This window comes from Acytostelium subglobosum (assembly GCF_000787575.1).
Source record: "Acytostelium subglobosum LB1 DNA, scaffold: scaffold36, whole genome shotgun sequence".
Taxonomy (NCBI): Eukaryota; Evosea; class Eumycetozoa; order Acytosteliales; family Acytosteliaceae; genus Acytostelium; species Acytostelium subglobosum.
In genome coordinates this window covers 42,009-58,222 of record NW_012236497.1, presented here as the reverse complement: position 1 = coordinate 58,222, position 16,214 = coordinate 42,009, and the positions used below count along the sequence as shown (strand labels likewise).

General features: G+C 41.8%; 7 protein-coding genes across 7 annotated transcripts; 5 read left to right on the top strand and 2 right to left on the bottom strand.

Moving 5' to 3' along the window:
* Positions 1 to 52: 52 nt before the first annotated feature.
* Positions 53 to 3,145, top strand: SAMD00019534_119030 (hypothetical protein; the record flags this gene model as incomplete). The annotated part of the gene is made up of 4 exons (XM_012892828.1): positions 53 to 589; positions 656 to 940; positions 1,024 to 1,205; positions 1,282 to 3,145. The coding sequence occupies 4 exons, from the start codon at positions 53 to 55 to the stop codon at positions 3,143 to 3,145; spliced, it is 2,868 nt and encodes a 955-aa protein (XP_012748282.1).
* Positions 3,146 to 3,519: 374 nt separating this feature from the next.
* SAMD00019534_119020 (hypothetical protein) lies at positions 3,520 to 4,519 on the top strand (the record flags this gene model as incomplete). The annotated part of the gene is made up of 3 exons (XM_012892827.1): positions 3,520 to 3,816; positions 3,895 to 4,029; positions 4,109 to 4,519. 3 exons carry the CDS (start codon positions 3,520 to 3,522, stop codon positions 4,517 to 4,519), a joined length of 843 nt encoding a protein of 280 aa, XP_012748281.1.
* A 354-nt stretch (positions 4,520 to 4,873) lies between these two features.
* Positions 4,874 to 5,528, top strand: SAMD00019534_119010 (hypothetical protein; the record flags this gene model as incomplete). The annotated part of the gene is made up of 3 exons (XM_012892826.1): positions 4,874 to 4,998; positions 5,079 to 5,193; positions 5,268 to 5,528. Coding segments are annotated over 3 exons (501 nt in total), but the record flags the coding sequence as incomplete, so codon positions are not given.
* Positions 5,529 to 5,651: 123 nt separating this feature from the next.
* On the top strand, positions 5,652 to 7,170 carry SAMD00019534_119000 (hypothetical protein; the record flags this gene model as incomplete). Its single annotated transcript, XM_012892825.1, has 4 exons — positions 5,652 to 6,427; positions 6,491 to 6,812; positions 6,884 to 6,993; positions 7,068 to 7,170. 4 exons carry the CDS (start codon positions 5,652 to 5,654, stop codon positions 7,168 to 7,170), a joined length of 1,311 nt encoding a protein of 436 aa, XP_012748279.1.
* A 320-nt stretch (positions 7,171 to 7,490) lies between these two features.
* SAMD00019534_118990 (hypothetical protein) lies at positions 7,491 to 9,341 on the top strand (the record flags this gene model as incomplete). Its single annotated transcript, XM_012892824.1, has 4 exons — positions 7,491 to 7,713; positions 7,781 to 8,276; positions 8,333 to 8,923; positions 8,975 to 9,341. 4 exons carry the CDS (start codon positions 7,491 to 7,493, stop codon positions 9,339 to 9,341), a joined length of 1,677 nt encoding a protein of 558 aa, XP_012748278.1.
* A 216-nt stretch (positions 9,342 to 9,557) lies between these two features.
* On the bottom strand, positions 9,558 to 11,078 carry SAMD00019534_118980 (hypothetical protein; the record flags this gene model as incomplete). The annotated part of the gene is made up of 1 exon (XM_012892823.1): positions 9,558 to 11,078. One exon carries the CDS (start codon positions 11,076 to 11,078, stop codon positions 9,558 to 9,560), a length of 1,521 nt encoding a protein of 506 aa, XP_012748277.1.
* Positions 11,079 to 13,078: 2,000 nt separating this feature from the next.
* On the bottom strand, positions 13,079 to 15,408 carry SAMD00019534_118970 (hypothetical protein; the record flags this gene model as incomplete). The annotated part of the gene is made up of 6 exons (XM_012892822.1): positions 13,079 to 13,280; positions 13,348 to 13,631; positions 13,710 to 14,407; positions 14,472 to 14,582; positions 14,660 to 14,973; positions 15,041 to 15,408. 6 exons carry the CDS (start codon positions 15,406 to 15,408, stop codon positions 13,079 to 13,081), a joined length of 1,977 nt encoding a protein of 658 aa, XP_012748276.1.
* Between the last annotated feature and the right edge of the window lie 806 nt (positions 15,409 to 16,214).

Here is a 16,214-nt window from a genome sequence, read left to right as displayed (position 1 = left end):
ATACAATCAAAACATGACTATAACAGTATTTGATTCTACCGATGTTACATTTATGGCATCGGGCAAGACAAAGTCAATCTACAAACTAAACAAGGATGACCAACATGTTGTTGTAGTTTCAAACTCTTCAATCACTGCTGGAGACGGAGCAAAGAGGGACGAACTACCAATGAAGGCTATAAACTCGACGACAACCACCTGCAATGTGTTCCGTGTTCTTCAGTTGGCCGGTATCAGTACGCACTACGTTCGTCAGGAGCAAAACAACAGCTTCATTGCCAAGAGATGCTCGATGATCCCTCTCGAGGTGATTGTCAGACGTCTGGCCACTGGATCCTACCTCAAGAGGAACTCTCACATCACCGAGGGCACCAGATTCAACCCATGTCTGATCGAGTTCACCTTTAAGGATGATGCACAGCACGATCCACTCGTCACTGAGCGTGACATTCTTGCAATGGACCTAAAGATTGGTGGTGTCTCTATCAACTCCAAGGTACTCTCTCATCTCCGTCACGTTGCCAGTCTTGCATTTGAGGCATTGGAGCGTGCTTGGGCATCAGTAGATGTTGTACTTGTTGACTTTAAGGTATGTATATACTGTACACTTGCGTGTCTATCTATCTCTTTCAAAGGCTAACTATCCTTTTTACAGGTCGAGTTTGGTATTACACCACAAGAGGAAATCATATTGGCCGACGTTATTGACAATGACTCTTGGAGGATTTGGCCACATGGAGATAAGAACTTGATGAGAGATAAGCAGGTCTATCGTAACATCCCATTGCAGGCTGGTGGTCCAACAGTTGGTACACTCTCTGATGATCAGACCAAGATGTTGGTTGACAACTATACATGGGTTGCCAATGAAACCTACAAGTTGGTTGACTATATGACTTTGAACAATAGTCAAACTCAAAGCAGCAGCAACTCATCACTTGTATGTAATGTAGTTAGAAGTAGTAGTAGAAGTAGTAGAAGTACAAATGCAATATATTAACCAACTACTTATACTACAAACAGAATCAAAGCAGACAATCAAATATCATCAACAATATCTTGTCACCATCACCATCCTATTCACCAATGACTAGGTTGAGTAGATCAACAACCGAAACACCATCCCTCACATTGCCAATCAACCATAATGCAAGCCCAATGGTTGGAATCATCATGGGTAGTCAATCAGACTGGGAGACCATGAAGTATGTATACTACTTGACAGATGACAAGCAGTCTTCAAATAGAATATCCTAACATATTTATTTAAATAACTTTTAGGTTGGCAGCAAACACATTGACAACATTGGGTATTCCATTTGAATCCAAGATTGTCTCTGCACATAGGACACCAGACAGATTGTTTGAGTATGCCAAGAACGCAAAGTCCAGTGGATTCAAGGTGATTATCGCTGGTGCTGGAGGTGCCGCACATCTTCCTGGTATGGTGGCAGCATTGACACCACTTCCAGTGTTTGGTGTGCCCGTCCAATCAAAGACTCTGAGCGGTGTGGACAGTCTCTTGTCAATCGTTCAAATGCCCGCCGGTATACCAGTTGGTACCGTTGCCATTGGTGCTGCCGGTGCAACCAACGCTGCACTCCTTGCCGCTGCCGTGCTTGCTCCATTCTATCCCCAGATCGACATGGCCCTTGAGATCTATCGCAAGAAGCAGACCGATGCCGTTGCCGAAACACCCACCGATCAACCGGTTGCTGCACATCATGGTGCTGCTGTCACCTCCAACGAGATGCTTGCAAACTTTTCCAGCATGATGGGAGGAGTTCAACAACAACAACAGCAGCAGGTCTCTACACCAATGCAATCAAAACTAAACAGTAGCAGCAGCAGCAACAACAACAACAACAGAAGCCATCATGGACCAGCCTCTCCATCATTGCTTGTTGCTGGTGGAATCAACTCACCAGTCCGATCGACATCACCAATCGTTGGCGTCAACCAAGAAAAGAGTCCATTGTCAACCTTTGTTCTCTCATCCACCCGTCCATCATCGTTGGTCCTGGCACCAGGTTCAACTATTGGTATTCTTGGTGGAGGTCAACTGGCACGTATGACTGCGATCGCTGCCGCCCAACTCGGTTACAAGACTCACATCTTTTGTCCCGAGAGTGATGTGTCTGCCTCACACGTCTCGACCTTCACCACCAAGGCCAACTACAACAACTATGCTGCGCTGGACTCGTTTGCCTCCAAGGTCGACGTGGTCACCTATGAGTTTGAAAACATTCAGGTGGAGCCTGTCGAGTATCTCTCGAAAAAGGTGGCCGTCTTCCCCGACCCCAAGGTGTTGCGCATCTGTCAGGACCGTGTCCAAGAGAAGAGATTCATCCAATCGTTGGACGTTGGCACTGCCAACTTTGAGCCAGTCGAGTCACTCGAGATGTTGAAGCTCGCCGTCCAAAAGATTGGCTATCCATGCATCCTAAAGTCAAACACCATGGGCTACGATGGCAAGGGCCAGGCCAAGATCTCTGACATTGTCGACTTGGAGGGCGCCTGGAAGAAGGTCACTCAAGACACCAACACGTCCAAGGCCATCTTGGAACAGTACATTGAGTTTGAATCAGAGGCATCGGTGATTGTCGCTCGTGGTCTTGACTCTATCGAGTTGCCATTCTCAATGGTGACCAACAAGCATCGCAACCACATCCTGCGTCAGACCATCGCACCAGCCACCCTCCCCGACTACCTACACAAGGAGGCCAAGGAGATTGCCAGCAAGATTGGCAAGGGCATTGGACTGGTTGGAATATTGGCAGTGGAGTTGTTTGTCGTCAAGAACAAGGACAACCGCTACACACTGTTGGTCAACGAGTTGGCACCACGTCCACACAACAGTGGACATTGGACTATCGAAGGATGTGTCACAAGTCAATTCGAGCAACTCATTCGTTGCATTTGTGGACTCCCACTGGGCAGTGTCGACCTGATGAAGAGAATCACCGAGAAGGAGTACTTGGAGCAGAGCGGTACCCAGAACCCAATCATTATGAACAACCTACTTGGAGCAGAGATTGATACATGGGAAAAGACACTATCTCAAAAGGGATCACACCTCCACCTCTATGCCAAAGGTGAGGCAAGAGAAGGAAGAAAGATGGGTCATGTTACAATTGTTCCATAAAGGATGGTAGACAATAAAGGACCCAAATATTATTACAACTTCAATGATGATGAAGTTCACCAGGAATGAAACCTGGAAGTTTATTAATTACTTTTCAGCATAAGAGTGATTCATTAGTTTGGAATCCAGTTCGCTTGATGGATAAAGATTGCCACTCTAGTCTTGGAGAGCTGAGAATACACACAACCACGTCAGTTTCACCCATCCCCCCCAACATCACCTCATACATCAAAATCGATACGAAGCTCTGTCTGTTTCACACAAAAACACAACCTATTTCACCATCTCCACGTCCATCATCCTCAATATTATATTACTCAATCTCTAACACTACTTGTAGTATTATAACTATACAATATATATATATTTAAATAATGGGAGCAGAATCACCAGATCAATTTGGTCTAAACTTGGATAGAGTGAATGCTCAACCACAAGAGTCATCCACTCCAATTACAAACAGTGCAACTGCATGGAAGGATCCAATGTTCAAGAAGGAGAGATTGTGCATCATCTTGTTCTTGATCTTCCAGACTTGCGTTGGTGTTGTCGCTGGCACATTGATTATCGACGTTGTAATCTTCCCCTTCTTCACATTCGCTCTTACATTTGTCTTTGTGGCTCCAGGTCTCTATGCATTCCTTTCAAACAAAACAGTAATTCTTACAATTGTATGTATCACTGTACTACCATTGTAGTCAGTCAAATAGATAACTAATCAAATCAATCAATTCAATCAATTAATATAGCATTATGTAATGTCATTGATTTGGTTCACAAGCTTTGCAGGTGTTATTGGATTTATCTCTTTCTTCTTGTGCCTCTTCTCAATTCCAATTGGAATCACAAGCATCGTTATTGGAGTTGTTCTCATTGTTGCAACCGTAAGTATATTTGGTATTGGGAGTCCCAAGACCAACTCAAACTACTACTTGTATGCTAACATATTATAATATCTTACAGACATTCTTGTTGGTACATTACACTCGTTTCTTGAAGTATGTCAGAAAGGAGATGAAGTATGCTGCCATCAACTACACACCAATCGTTGAGATCCAACAAGCAAACACCAGCAACGAGTCGGCCAACAACAACAACAATGTTTCAATTAACAACAACAATCCACCACCAGTTACCTATGTCCTACCAAACAACAACAACACTAACAACAACAACAACAACAACAGCAACAATGTTGTATCAAACATTCCACCACCTCCACCTGGAATGCAGTATGTACTTGTACCTCAGTTCCAACAACAAGAGGGAATGCAACAAGCCAACAATGCACAATACTACACTGTACCATATTTCTACTCGTATCCCCCAGCACCATCTGCACCAACCAACAACCTACCAGTCGATAAGCAATAGTAAAGCTTAACTTTCTGGTGGTCGTATACCTCCTATGCATGGAGACCAGAGAGAGATTTAACTCTTCCATCTCCTTCATATCGTTGTTAATAGTAATAAACAAGTGGATCTTTATCCAAATGTTACATACTCATATCATGTTCATTGAATTGCAACAATAACAAATATATGTACACGAAACACTCAAAACATTACATTGTCAATATCCATAACAACTAGTAGTAGTTGTACATATATATATAAATAATGCAACAACCAATAGTATATTATGACAAGACAGATTATATAGAGACACATAATGGTAATAAGGTTAGCAAGAAATCAATACTATGTGGTAGTCAGAACATCAGATTGATGGGCAAGTCAATCATTAAATCGGGAGTCATCATGAGAGGTGACTTGGCCAATGTAAATATAGGTAGACTATCAATCATCTCTGATAATGCTGTCATTAGACCATCATATAAGAAGTTTAAAGGGTAAAGATATAATGAAGGAAGTTAGTTGATGATAAAGAAGAAGAACAAGACTCAAACGATGTTCACACACAATGATCTAGATCAATAGCATACTTCCCATTGGTGATTGGTGATCATGTAGTGATCAATGAGAACACAGTGATCAGTGCAGCAACCATTGGTTCATTCGTTTATATTGGAAAGAACTGTGTTATTGTATGTTACTTTAAGTGTCTCTCTCTCGCTCGTCAATCAATAACAACAAGACATACTAACATCTTACAAAACAGTCAAAGAGATGTATATTAAAAGATTGTTGTATGATACCTGATGGAACGATATTGCCACCAGACACTGTAGTACCTCCATTCACAGTGTACTCTGGCTTCCCAGGAACGATGAAAGAAGAACTACCAGATTGTTTTGAACATTATATGAAGGACCTGACTAGTAATCACTATGATTCATTCATTGGACAAGGTGTTGTCACCACACCATTGTCAACACCAACAGCACCAGCACCACCATCTTCTGCGACCAAGAGTAATGCATGATCAATAAGATCAACCCATTGAAATTAAATATATTAATTTGAATCAAACAACCATCTTCAATTCAATTTCACTTCAAGTAATAACAACATCAACAATTAATATTATAACAAATAACAAATAATGAGTAACAATATTAGATTCCCAACAAAGGATGAGATCATTGCCAAGGTTGATACGATGCAAGCAGAGGCTGTAGAAAAGTTAAAGCAATTGGTATCGTTCGACTCGTTACTTGGCAATGAACAGGATGCACAGATCTTTATGCAAGAGATATTCAACTCTTTGTCATTGAACGTAGAGCGTTTCCCAATCGTATTGGATGACATTAAGGATTTACCAGGCTTCTCACCGGTCAACTGGTCCTACGATGGAAAGGATAATGTTGTGGCTCAACACACTCCACCTGTAGTCGCATCGGACATGCTATCAAAGGGATCACAGGGCAAGTCTCTCATCTTTAATGGCCACATTGATGTGGTGCCCACAGGACGTGAGACATTGTGGTCAAAGCATCCATTCTCACCCTATGTCAAGGATGGCCGACTGTATGGTCGTGGCTCTGGTGATATGAAGGCTGGTGTGATGGCCTTTGTCATTGCCTACAAAGCATTGAAGGAGTTGGGCTTTGTACCATCGGCCAAGGTCATATTCCAGACGGTGGTCGAGGAGGAGTGCACAGGAAATGGTACACTGGCATGTTTGGCACGTGGATATCGTGCTGATGCCGCCATCATCCCAGAACCATTCCCATTCCTTGTCACTGGTCAGGTTGGTGTTGTCTGGTGCAACGTTACCGTTCAAGGTAAACCAGCTCATACATTGGAGATGGAGACTGGTATCAATGCCATTGATGCTGCAATGTATCTAGTTTCTGCAATACGTGATCTTGAGAAATCGTATGTTAGAAAATACAATTACCAAGACTACAGGACAGTGAACTAACTTGATAATCTTTCAAGATGGAATGTAAAGGAGAAATGTCATCCATTGTTTAAACAATTCCCTCATCCACTTGGATTTAATCTTGGACAGATTCAAGGTGGAGAATGGACATCATCAGTGCCAAGTGAGTGTTCATTCGATCTTAGAGCGGGATTCTTCCCAGGAACACCATTGGAGACCGTTCGCAATTCAATCACTCAAGCCATTGATGAAGCTGCCAAACTAAAGAAGATCACCTATCAAATCCAATGGAATGGTTTCCAAGCTGAAGGTTCAACAATGGATGTCAACGGTGATCTAATGAAGCAATTGGGATCATCATATAAGGATGTTATGGGTGTAAGTAGTAAGTGATTGTTGTAGTAGTATAATCCCAAACTAATCACATCCAAACACACAAATGAATGTAGAAAGAAGTACCACAACAACCAATCCTATGTACAACAGACTGTCGTTTCTTTGATCTCTATTATAATATTCCAAGTGCATGCTTTGGTCCAGAGTCCACTCACATTCATGGGTATGTAGATTCGTCGTACGATTGACCGCCCATCAGGTAGATATACTAATATTAATACTACTATTCTTTTAAAGTATTGATGAGAGTGTTAGTCTTGAGAGCTATCGGGACATCACTAGAGTACTAGCATGTTTCATTGCAGAGTGGTGTGGTCTACAACCATCATCGTCAGCCTAAGCGACAATCCTGGGGGCGAATGATATTGTGTGTGTTGTTGGGCTACCTCCTTGTTTTGGTGCACCATGATGGTGTGTCTCACCACATCACTTTGTTCGTTGCAAAGATATCAAGATCTTATTTTTATCGTCACAAACCTTAAGCAATAAACCTTATGAGGTTTATTGACTACACTGACTACTACTACATTACAGATAGATAGAGAAATGGATAAAAGACAACCTGCTTTAGTAAATAGGAAGAGGAGAGGACATATGATATCATATGTTTCAACAACATCATTCCTATTGTTGCTACTTGTTGGCATTGTTGCAATGTTTATGTTTGCACCACCACAACATCTACTTGGTATCAACAACGACAACAATATCATTGTAAAGCATTGGGTCACCTATCAACCGATACTAGAGAGATGGATAACAGAGATCATTGTAAACACAAACACATACTTGGTGCAGAACTTCCAACCCTTGACATTGATCCTTACAACTATCATTGTAACAATCATCTCATCGTCCATTATCAAAGTACTTGGACGTGGAAGTAAGTATTGCACTCGAGAATCTTAACATCGCTCTTACTAAATCGTATTACCCTTTAGACCTAATAGGATCAATTAAACAACAAGTGTTTACACTGGTAAAGTTGATACCTGCTGTAAAGAGAGAGATAAAGAAACAAAGAGAAAAGGTCAAGGACAAGGTGTCAAAGTCATTCAAGACGGATAGGACCAATGCCCACTTTGTACTACCTGAACAGGGCATGTCACACAATGAGATCATAACCTTTATGCAGAGACTAATGGAGAAGGATGAATCAATATGGAGCACAAGCAAAGTCAGTGGATGTGTTTATCTGGGTGAGAATGAACACAGCCAACTTCTCAACGTGGCCTACTCCATGTTCTCTCTATCCAACCCATTACATCCAGAGGTATTCCCAAGCATCAGAAAGTTTGAGACAGAGACCATTGCCATGGTGGCAAACATGTTGAATGCACATCCAAAGGTTGTAGGTGCAATGACAAGTGGAGGTACCGAAAGTATTGTCATGGCCGTCAAGGCCTATAGAGATTACTACAAGAACAGAACTTCAACACCAGAAATGTAAGTTGTCTGTCAAGATCTGACATTTTGTAATATCATACTAACCTCGACACTAGAGTTGTACCAATTACAATTCACGCAGCATTTGACAAGGCATGTGGATACCTTGGTATAAAGATTGTTCACATACCAATTGGTAAGGACTTCAAGGTGGACATCAAAAAGGTTAGACGTGCAATCAACAAGAACACAATTATGTTGGGTGGATCAGCTGTCAACTTCCCACATGGAATCATTGATGACATTGAGGCACTGTCAGAACTTGCACTGGACAATGACATTGGTCTACATGTGGATGCTTGTCTGGGTGGCTTTGTCTTGCCATTTGCAGAGGAACTTGGATACTCTGTACCACCGTTTGATTTCCGTTTGGCTGGAGTCACTTCAATATCAGTGGACACTCACAAGTTTGGCTATGCTTCAAAGGGAACATCTGTTGTTCTCTTTGGAAAGCCAAAATTGAGGAGATCAATGTACTTTACAGCACCAGATTGGCCAGGTGGAATCTATGCCTCCCCTACCCTACCAGGTAGTAGGCCAGGCGGACTGGTTGCATCTAGTTGGGCATCATTGGTTGCTCAAGGTCGTCAAGGTTATCGTAACAAGGTACAAGGTATAATGGTAACTGCAACTAGAATAATTGAAGGGTAAGAGCATTCAATGTCCTGTTCGATTTATTACTAACTTAATCTATACAGACTAAGACAAATAGAAGGACTGACTATTATTGGTGAACCCAAAGCAATGGTCGTTGCCTTTACCTGTAAGAATATATACTTTGTCAATGATCAGATGACCAAGAAGGGATGGCATCTGAACGCCTTGCAGAAACCAGAGAGTATACATATTTGTATCACTGCCAAGCACATTGGAATGGAGAACGTCTTTGTCCAGGACGTTCAGGAATCATTGCGCGAACTCAATGCCATGGACAAACTACCAACAGATGGATTTGCACCAATCTATGGCACTGCATCGTCAATTTCAGATCGTAGTATGATTGGTGTAATACTTGGAGACTTTATTGATGTCCTTATCACAAGGGATAAGGATCAAAAGAAGTAGTAGTAGTCGTAGTAGTAGTACAACATGTTATTTAAATAACAACAACACATACTATAGTATTGGTTCTATTTGAGTGTTACATAATGTTTGTTGTCTGTTGTTTGTTGTTGAACAAGGGATTGATGATATAGGTGTACATTTGCCTTAATAATAAATAATATAGATTGACAGGGCTGAGTGATGGTATCACTTCAGACTGGATGGTGGACATTGACATCAATGTTTGTCATCGACATAAGATGAAAGGTTTGGATGTGATAGGTACATTGCATGTTGTTGACCCCATCCGTTACCATCGCTATTGCCAATGGATTGATGGTTGCCAAAGTTCCAAGGTGCTGGTATGCCAGCACTAAAGTCTATTGTCGCTGGAAGAGGTATGGGTGGAAGTGCAGGGATGGGTGGCGAAGCTCCACGTTGCTTGTTGTTGTTGTTGTTGGATAGTAGTGCACTGGATGACATACTCCTGACGTATTTCTTCTTGTCACTGCCGGCTGGGGAAGTTGGCACTCCATCCTGACTGTTGCCAGACATTGTCGGTGAACTGTAAGGTGTCTTTCTGGCACTGTTCTGTCTGGACAATGAGTTGTTGTTGTGCTTGCCATTGTTGTGAGCATAGAAATCGACTGATCTTGCTTCATAGATGCCTCCATCACGAGCCTGTGCAGAGATGACAATGCATATCTTCTTGGAAAGTCTTGCAAGCTTCAACTCAAACTCAAGGGCCGACATTGTGATCTGGGACATTGATGGATATCTATATACACGCACAGATTCGACAGAGAGTCCTTGAGGATCGGGTGCTGGCAGTTGGGTAGAGTTGCCCGCTGGTAGTTCGGGTGCTGGGTTCTGTGAGGGTGGGGTCACAGATATTGACACAGAGTAGAGTGATGCCGTTGTGGCAGATGGTGAAAAGAGTGGTGATTGTGAAGGTGATTGACTGGGAGATGAGAGTGAGAAGGAGGATGGTGATTGAGTGATTGACGAGGGTTGGATGCTGCTGTTTGGATGGGTGGACGGTGATGATCCAGTCATTGCAGATGGTCCATTGGATGATGTTGATGGTGAGGGTGCGGTTGAGGCAGAGTTGGTGTTGTTGTTAATGCTGCTGCCAGGAGTTGGAGGTGAACCTGGATTGGTGGACTTTTTGGCACCTGACGACTGTAGATCGAGCAAACCAACCTGGAGACCAACCTTGACAAGTTCCTGCTCACCGTGAACAATCATCTTGATTCTCTTTCCTTTGCCCTCGGTCACTCTGATTTGGTCATTGGCTCCGATTGGTACCCATGTTCCCTTGGAACCTCTTGGCTTGTGATAGAGATCAATCTTGAGGTTGCCCTCCAGGACATTCTGGAATGGTGATGTCATACCCATGAAGGAAGGGGACTGGGAGAAAACAAAGTGTGGTAATCTCTCATTAGAGTGAGCCAAACCGTCGGAAATGGATGGACTGGCCTCGTGTTGGTGTTGTTGCTGCTGCTGCTGTTGTTGGTGTTGATGATGTTGCTGCTGTTGGTAGAGTGCCTCATTGGAGATCTGATGCTGGTAGTAACCACCAAGTTGGTTTGGAAGTCCACCACCAAATTGGCGAGAGGGCCATTGTGGAGAACCACCAGGAAGTCTTGCCAACTGGCCAGATGTTTGAATGGTGGCGGTGGTGGCTCCATTCTCACTAGCGCTCGAGTAGGTGGGTGTCGAAGAAAAGTTGGGACGAGGATTAAAGTAAATGGCCATGTTGTGGTTGGTTGATGATGCTGCTTGATCAGGTGATGTTGTTGAAGAGTGGTGGTGGTTGTTGTTGTTGTGTCTGTTGTGAAGATTATATAGACTGTCACTTGAATGACTGTTTGAGTTTGAAATACGAGAATAGTATTGATTTGGTTGTTGTTGATCTCTTAATGTATAGTTGTCAGAGTTGAATTGTTGTTGTTGTTCTTGGTGAGTATGAGGAGGAGGAGGTTTGTTGTTATTTCCACCACCAAGATGATGCTGATGTTGTTGTTGTTGATTGTTTCCAACCAAAAAGTGAGATGGAAGTTGAGGTTGTTGAAAGGTATGGTCTGTCGATGATTTCAAAGGCAATGATGAATGACTGTACTTGTATTGTTGTTGTTGGCTGTGTGGTGGAAGTGTAGACCTTGATATTCCAAAGTGTTGTTGGTTTCCATTGTTAGTATTGTGAAAGGTGTTTTGGTGATGGCCTCTGATGTTATTGTTGTTGTTATGATTCATGTTTTTTGTACAAGGAATTATTTTAAATCCAATAATAAATAAATAAATAATAAATAAATAATAAATAAATAAATATCTCTTCTATAGTACTAATAATAAAGAGTAGTGAGCTTTGTGTCGTTTGGATAATGGATAAACACTATGGCATAGTAAAATCCAAATGATGTTGTTGTAAGGAATTGTAATAATGATTGATTCCGCGGTCCAGTAGTGATGATGTTGATGGATGATGATGAGTGATGATGATGATGATGATGATGATGGATGATGATGGATGATGTTGATGATGATAATAGATTGGATTATCCAGACAAAGGCACCACCATTGGGCATGATTGCCCTCTATTACTCACAGTGTAAATGTGTGTTTTTGGTGAGTGGTGATCGTTGTTATTGGTAGCAAAGGGTGTAATTAATTGGATTTATGTGATGGATGGATGGATGGATAGTGGATGGTGTTGGATGGATGGTGATTGTCGTAGACTAATTAATTAATATATGGAGATTAACACACACTAACAAACACACACACAAAAACAATAATACGATCACCTTTGTCCAAAATATAATGGGTGTACTATGTCGGGTGGGTCTGTTGTCGGTCAATGTGCGTATATTTATATCACAGATAGATAATTAGATGATGGATTTCAAAGTGAGTATTAATTATGATGATGATGATATCATCAATCAATCCCAACAACGACACAACACTTGTTGTGCGTATATTGGGTCGATTTATCCATCGATACAGATATAAACACAAAGACAACAACAACATACACACCTGACCTATATTTATAGGTGTGGATAACAGATTGAATTGAAACGTTGTTGTTGTTGTTGGATGTTGTGAGACTAGTATGTAGGCTGTGTGTGTGTACCAATGGTGTAGACAAAAGACATCAATGTTGTTGTTGCTGTTGTAGGAGTAGGTCGTGGTTGGTCTTTTACACTTACAATATATTGAGTGATTAGAAATATTTGTCCTTTAAAGGTAGTGTGTGTCTGCTGGTTTTGATAGAGATAAATAGATTGAAGAGTCTCTGCAGTTGAGATGATAATAATGATTGTGTATGTGTGTGTTTGTTTGTTAAGTAGATAGATAGATAGACGTAATTAATTAATCAATCACTAACTGTTCACTAAATTCTATTGTCAAATGAATGAATTGATATCCACATCAGAAAGGGGGAGGCGGATTGGGTCATAAAGATCCGAGGGGTGTGTGTGGTTGATTGATTGCACCGTGCCCAACAACAACAACAACATTGCCCAATCAGAGGGTCTCACCCCACACCCTTCTTTGATCATTTGTACTAAAATATCTTTTTTGATTGAGCAGGTGTATGTGTTGATGACCAAAACCAAGTGAGCCAATTCAATCAAAGAAGAAGAAAGAGTGTGTGTGTTGTGTTATTTATTTGTTACTGTTGTTGTTGTGGATGTTGTAGATCGTTGTTGTTTGGTCGCTTTGCCTCTCTGTCCATGTTGTGCATCACTCAATATTTCCTCTGAAGACCATATCTAAACTCTTGGATATAGTCGGCCTTGGCGATTGGTGCATGTATGTATTGCTCTGGGACATCGAATGAGTTCACCAGATCCAAAGCGTGTGGTAGCATATCTCCACAGAGGAGGTTGATGCTTTCCTGAACCTTCACTGCCGTCTCTTGAGTCATTCCATCATTGCACAGGTAGAATCTGTAAAGGTTGAGGGTTGTCAGCGTACTCATTGTCAATGAATGTTGTCGATGTAGTAGTCACTTACCCAAGGTCATCAACAACCTTTGTTGAGAAGAACAGGTTTCTACAGAGCTCCAATGCTGGTTGGATGTTGAGACTGGCCTTCTTGATCGATGCCTGGAATGTCTCAAGGGTGATTCTCTCAATATGTGCCTTACCCAAGGCAGTGACCAGATCCAAGTTATCATTCCAGCTGTACTCCAATCCTCTACCTTGGTCGAGAGCGGTCATGATCTTGGTGGACAGAGTCTGAACCAAGTGGCTCTCCTTCCACTTGAGGCAGTGCAATTGGAAGTCGGCATTGTAAATCTATTAGATTATATATAGATATATTGTTAATAAGATGATGATGATGTACATTAAAATATATATACATGTGCTACTTACCTTTGAACCATGGTTTGACAAAGTTACGTTATATCTTCCCTTTTGGAGCTCTACCAAGAGGTATCTGGATACCTGTTGGAGGAGGACGTGATTGTCTCCCTCGTAGGTCATATCAATCTCGAGATCAGACTTGAGAGCTGGGATCTGATTGAATGAACTGAATCCCTGGCCTCCACAGCACTCACGTACAGTCTGCAGGGTATGAGTCTTGTGCCAGGTGACGACGGCCTTGATACCAGAGGCCCACACGTGGACATCCTTGACGTTCTGAGCGGTCTTGTTTGGCTCACAGTAGATCAGCTTGAGGTGGTTGATTGGGAAGTTGTAGGCAACTGTGGCAGCGATCAAGGGGAAGAGGCGACGTTGATGGGTGAGGTATTGGATGATTGGTATCTCTTGGTTCTTGTTTCCAAACTGTCGTCGGTTGGTGGCGAAACGTGTGGCAATTATCAAAGCCATTTTTGTTGCGTAGAGGGCTGACGAGGCAATGAGCACTCTACCTCCGACCAATGGAGCAACCATTGATCCGAATCGCTTGGTCTTGCTTGGGATCGAGGTGACGTAGGTGCCATCGGGCTGAACATCACCAAACTTATTCAACAGATTATCCCTTGGGATTCTCTTGTTGTTGAACCATATTCTACCATTGTCTACACCTTGAAGGCCCAACTTGTGACCATTGTCCATTATTCTTACATCTAATATTAGAATGATTGGTTAGATATACTATTCTCTACACTATTTAGTTTTTGAATGACTTACTCTCGGCAATGCTACCGTCTGGATTACGGATGGGAACAACAAATACATGTACACCATAGTGTACTCCTCCAATATAGAGTTGAGCAAATACTGAACAAGCTTGACCATGCACTACATTACATTATTGATGATGTTAGATTGATCGTTGTTGTTTTTGTTGTTGTTGTTGTTGTTTATGAAACACATACGAGCAGCATTACCAATCCAGAACTTTTGTGCAGAGTCTGATGGAGTGTTGATGATAAACTCTTGGGTATCCTTGTCGTAGGTGGCAGTGGTCTCTACACCCTGCACGTTTGAACCGTGACCCAACTCGGTCATACCAAAACAACCTGGAAGCTTCCAGGTATCAATGTCCTTGAGGTATTTGAGGTGATGCTTCTCAGTGCCAAGGTTGAGAACTGCGTTTCCAAACAACGAAAAGTGCACTCCAAGCTTCACAGACAATGAAGAGTCTGACATATTAATGGTCTCCATCGAGATCAAGTATTTCATTGGGTCCCTACAATAGGTAGTAGTGGTTGGTTAGTACAACATTGTTGTACTCTGATCTGTGAATTATAACCTACCTGTTAAACTCAGAGATAGAGATTAGTCCTGATCTGATGACCTTGACTGCTCTTTGCAGAGTCAACTCTCTCCATTGCTCGACTGTCATGTTGTAGACTGGTGCAAAGAGGGGATCTCTCAACAACTCATTGAGTTTGGCTCTGACTGGCTTGTAGGCAGCGTTGACCTCGAGGAAGTCGCGGAACTCATCCTTATCCCACTTTGAAATCTGGGTGCGTTGCTTGTCAATGATTGGTGGAGCAGAGACGGCAGCGGCAGTTTGGTTGGTGTCGGCAGCGGCAACAGCACTAGTGTTGACGGTCTCCAACAAAGAGGTTGGAGTCAAATGACTGAGTATTGATCTTATTCTTGTCTCTGTTTGTTCCATTTTCTATTACTACTACTATAGATAGATAGTTTAGTTGTTGTTATAATTCGTGTTGAAATAAGGGAGATATAAGATAAGATGGTGAAGTTTGCACGATGGTGGTTGAAGTTGAAGATGAAGCTGCAATCGCAATGTGTGTTTGTGGTGCGTGTGTGTGGGTGAAAAGTAAGTAATTAATTAATAGTTGGTGAGTTAACACTTATTTGTATGTATGTATCTATGTGTAAGTATTATTATTATTTGTTATATTGTGTGCTATGGTAGACATGTGAGAGGGTGGTACGGGTTCATCGATATATGTCTATGAGAGAAGAGGATTGGTGCAGTTACGATTCGGATGTTGTTGTTGTCTTTGGGTGGATTAGAGCCGGCAATTTCATTTCATTCCATTTTAGGAATTTTGTGATGATTGATTACTGTTGTTGGCTTAAAATTTTAAAACAAATTTATGGTGCTGGTCATTGTGTTCGTCATCCATAGACAAAGACATCAAGCTATGAAATTGAACAAAGTAGTGGTTGAACACTGGTTCTACTTATTTGAACTTGAATCAATCATTATGACTCTATCACACATAACACATATGCTTGTTATCTTTGCCTATCACATGACCAGGAAATGATCATTTAGGGAGTGTTACAGATAAGAGTTCTAATTGTTTGAAACAAACTGGTTACTATTCTCTATTCTATAAAGATTAAGCATTGATATTCATGATTGATGATATTCCAAGATTGTTTAGACACTTGGAAAATTATTGAGTACTCAATAATACTTCTAAAGGCCCACCAACATCAACAACAGTA